Source organism: Austrofundulus limnaeus, unplaced genomic scaffold (genome assembly GCF_001266775.1).
Source record: "Austrofundulus limnaeus strain Quisiro unplaced genomic scaffold, Austrofundulus_limnaeus-1.0 Scaffold542, whole genome shotgun sequence".
NCBI lineage: Eukaryota > Metazoa > Chordata > Actinopteri > Cyprinodontiformes > Rivulidae > Austrofundulus > Austrofundulus limnaeus.
Window position 1 is genome coordinate 37934 of NW_013952944.1, and position 1720 is coordinate 39653.

Sequence of the window (1720 nt, forward strand, 5' to 3'; positions counted from 1 at the left end):
GGATATAGCTCGCTAGCAGCCTCGCACCGAGGACCTATCCACGTCATCATTTACCCAGAATGCTTTGTGTGTAAATAAAATGGCCCCATCTGTGTTAAAATATATTTTTAAACTTTTAGTTTAAAAATTATAAAAACTAAACAGCTTACAGTATTTTTACAGTCTGAATTTTACAGTTAAAATATATGTTTATTAAATAACGTCTAACGTTACAACTAATCATGGATCCCTTTTAAATAAAATTTTCAGGCTTATAAAACAAATCTTTAAAAAATGACACAATGGTGTGAGAGCACTACAGGACAGGTTACTGTTACTGTTGCTGAATGGATCAGCACATTGATGCCGTTGCTGCAGAGGTCAGTTGGTTTGAGTTTCAGTAAGGTTGATGCTAATCTTGTAGACTGATGACAAATATAAAACACCAATGAATTATTATTTTTGCAGTGAGGTCGTCAGGTATTYCAGCTCTATATTTAAAAAGGAGAATCCCCAACCTTTGCACTGACACCAAACATAATTTATACAAAGGGTTTCCAAGCACTGCGGCACCCAGCAGAGAAAATTTGTAAATTTTAAAGAGAATTGTAAAGATCTGGATTAAATTGCCTGTTTCTGAAGACATCCCTGTTAGAAAGCTTTGGTTTAAAGGTAGATTAGGAAGATTACAAGTTATAGTAAGCTGGTTGTAGCAGCTGCTGCTGTACTTTAATTTCCCTACCTGGTGATTAGGTCTACATAGTCGTGACTGATGTCTGACAATTTTATAAAAGTGGCTAATCTCGGGGGTAATAATCTGTCTACTCTCAGTCCTGCTCCACTCAGCAGCATCATAACCACGTTCTCTGATGAGCTCACGAACATTTGAGAAGTCACTTAACAAGCTAAACAAGTGGCTTCTTTCAAACCAGTATCTTTGGTATTTTAAAAAAATCTTGAAAAACTAAACTAGGTATGATGAAGACTTCTGCCCTTTTCTTCATCCTCTAATCTCTACGACTAATGTCACTGATCAGGTTCCATAAATGTTTGACAGAACATCACATTAAAAATGACCAGACTTTCCCATGAAGTTTCCTGGTGTATGCTGCTAAGTTACTAATAAATAAAATGTAAACAGTTTTACATCTGACCTTGGGAATTTGGTTTATTAGATTGTGACGAAGTGAAGATTCAACACAATCTGCTGTCCTCAGATGTCTAATTAGCATTTTATATTGTAAGTGAATATTTTTGTACAATGACCGGAGGTGACTTGTTGTGAATTGGCTTAACATAAATAAAGCAAATGGAATTGGGTGCACACTGTGGTCTTTATTATATTTTTCTCTGCAAAGCAGAAAAATGCACACATGGAAATATTAGTATGTGTTGTTTGTCCTGATTTTTGTTGTGAATTGCAGATGGTGCCTTATGATCTCCCCCTTCATGCTGGAATCATGCCGCGACTTGTGATCACGATAATCGGAGAGCCTCTTCCTGGTGCAGACAGGTACAAAACCCAATCAAACATCATCATCTGTAAGTGATGTTAAGACCCTGTCACACTAGAGTGTTTTACATAACTTCTGCCAAATTATGAAATGTTTGTCCAGGACTAAAGATTGGAATAGGTCTTGTTCCTGCATCAAACTGAGGACATTGTATTGACTTCCATTCATTTTTGTAACTGTATTTATACCTAACCGAGACATTTTCCCTACAGTTAACCATCACTGGT

The 1720-nt window shown here is 36.5% G+C and overlaps 1 protein-coding gene across 2 annotated transcripts in view; it reads left to right on the forward strand.

The window, feature by feature from the left end:
- lgals3a (lectin, galactoside binding soluble 3a) overlaps window positions 1–1720 on the forward strand; it is a 15309-nt gene that overhangs the window by 3053 nt on the left and 10536 nt on the right. For both annotated transcript variants that reach the window (XM_014026313.1, XM_014026315.1), the window contains one exon: window positions 1404–1492. In XM_014026313.1, coding sequence (XP_013881767.1) covers window positions 1404–1492 — 89 coding nt within the window. The remainder of the gene's footprint in view (window positions 1–1403; window positions 1493–1720) is intronic.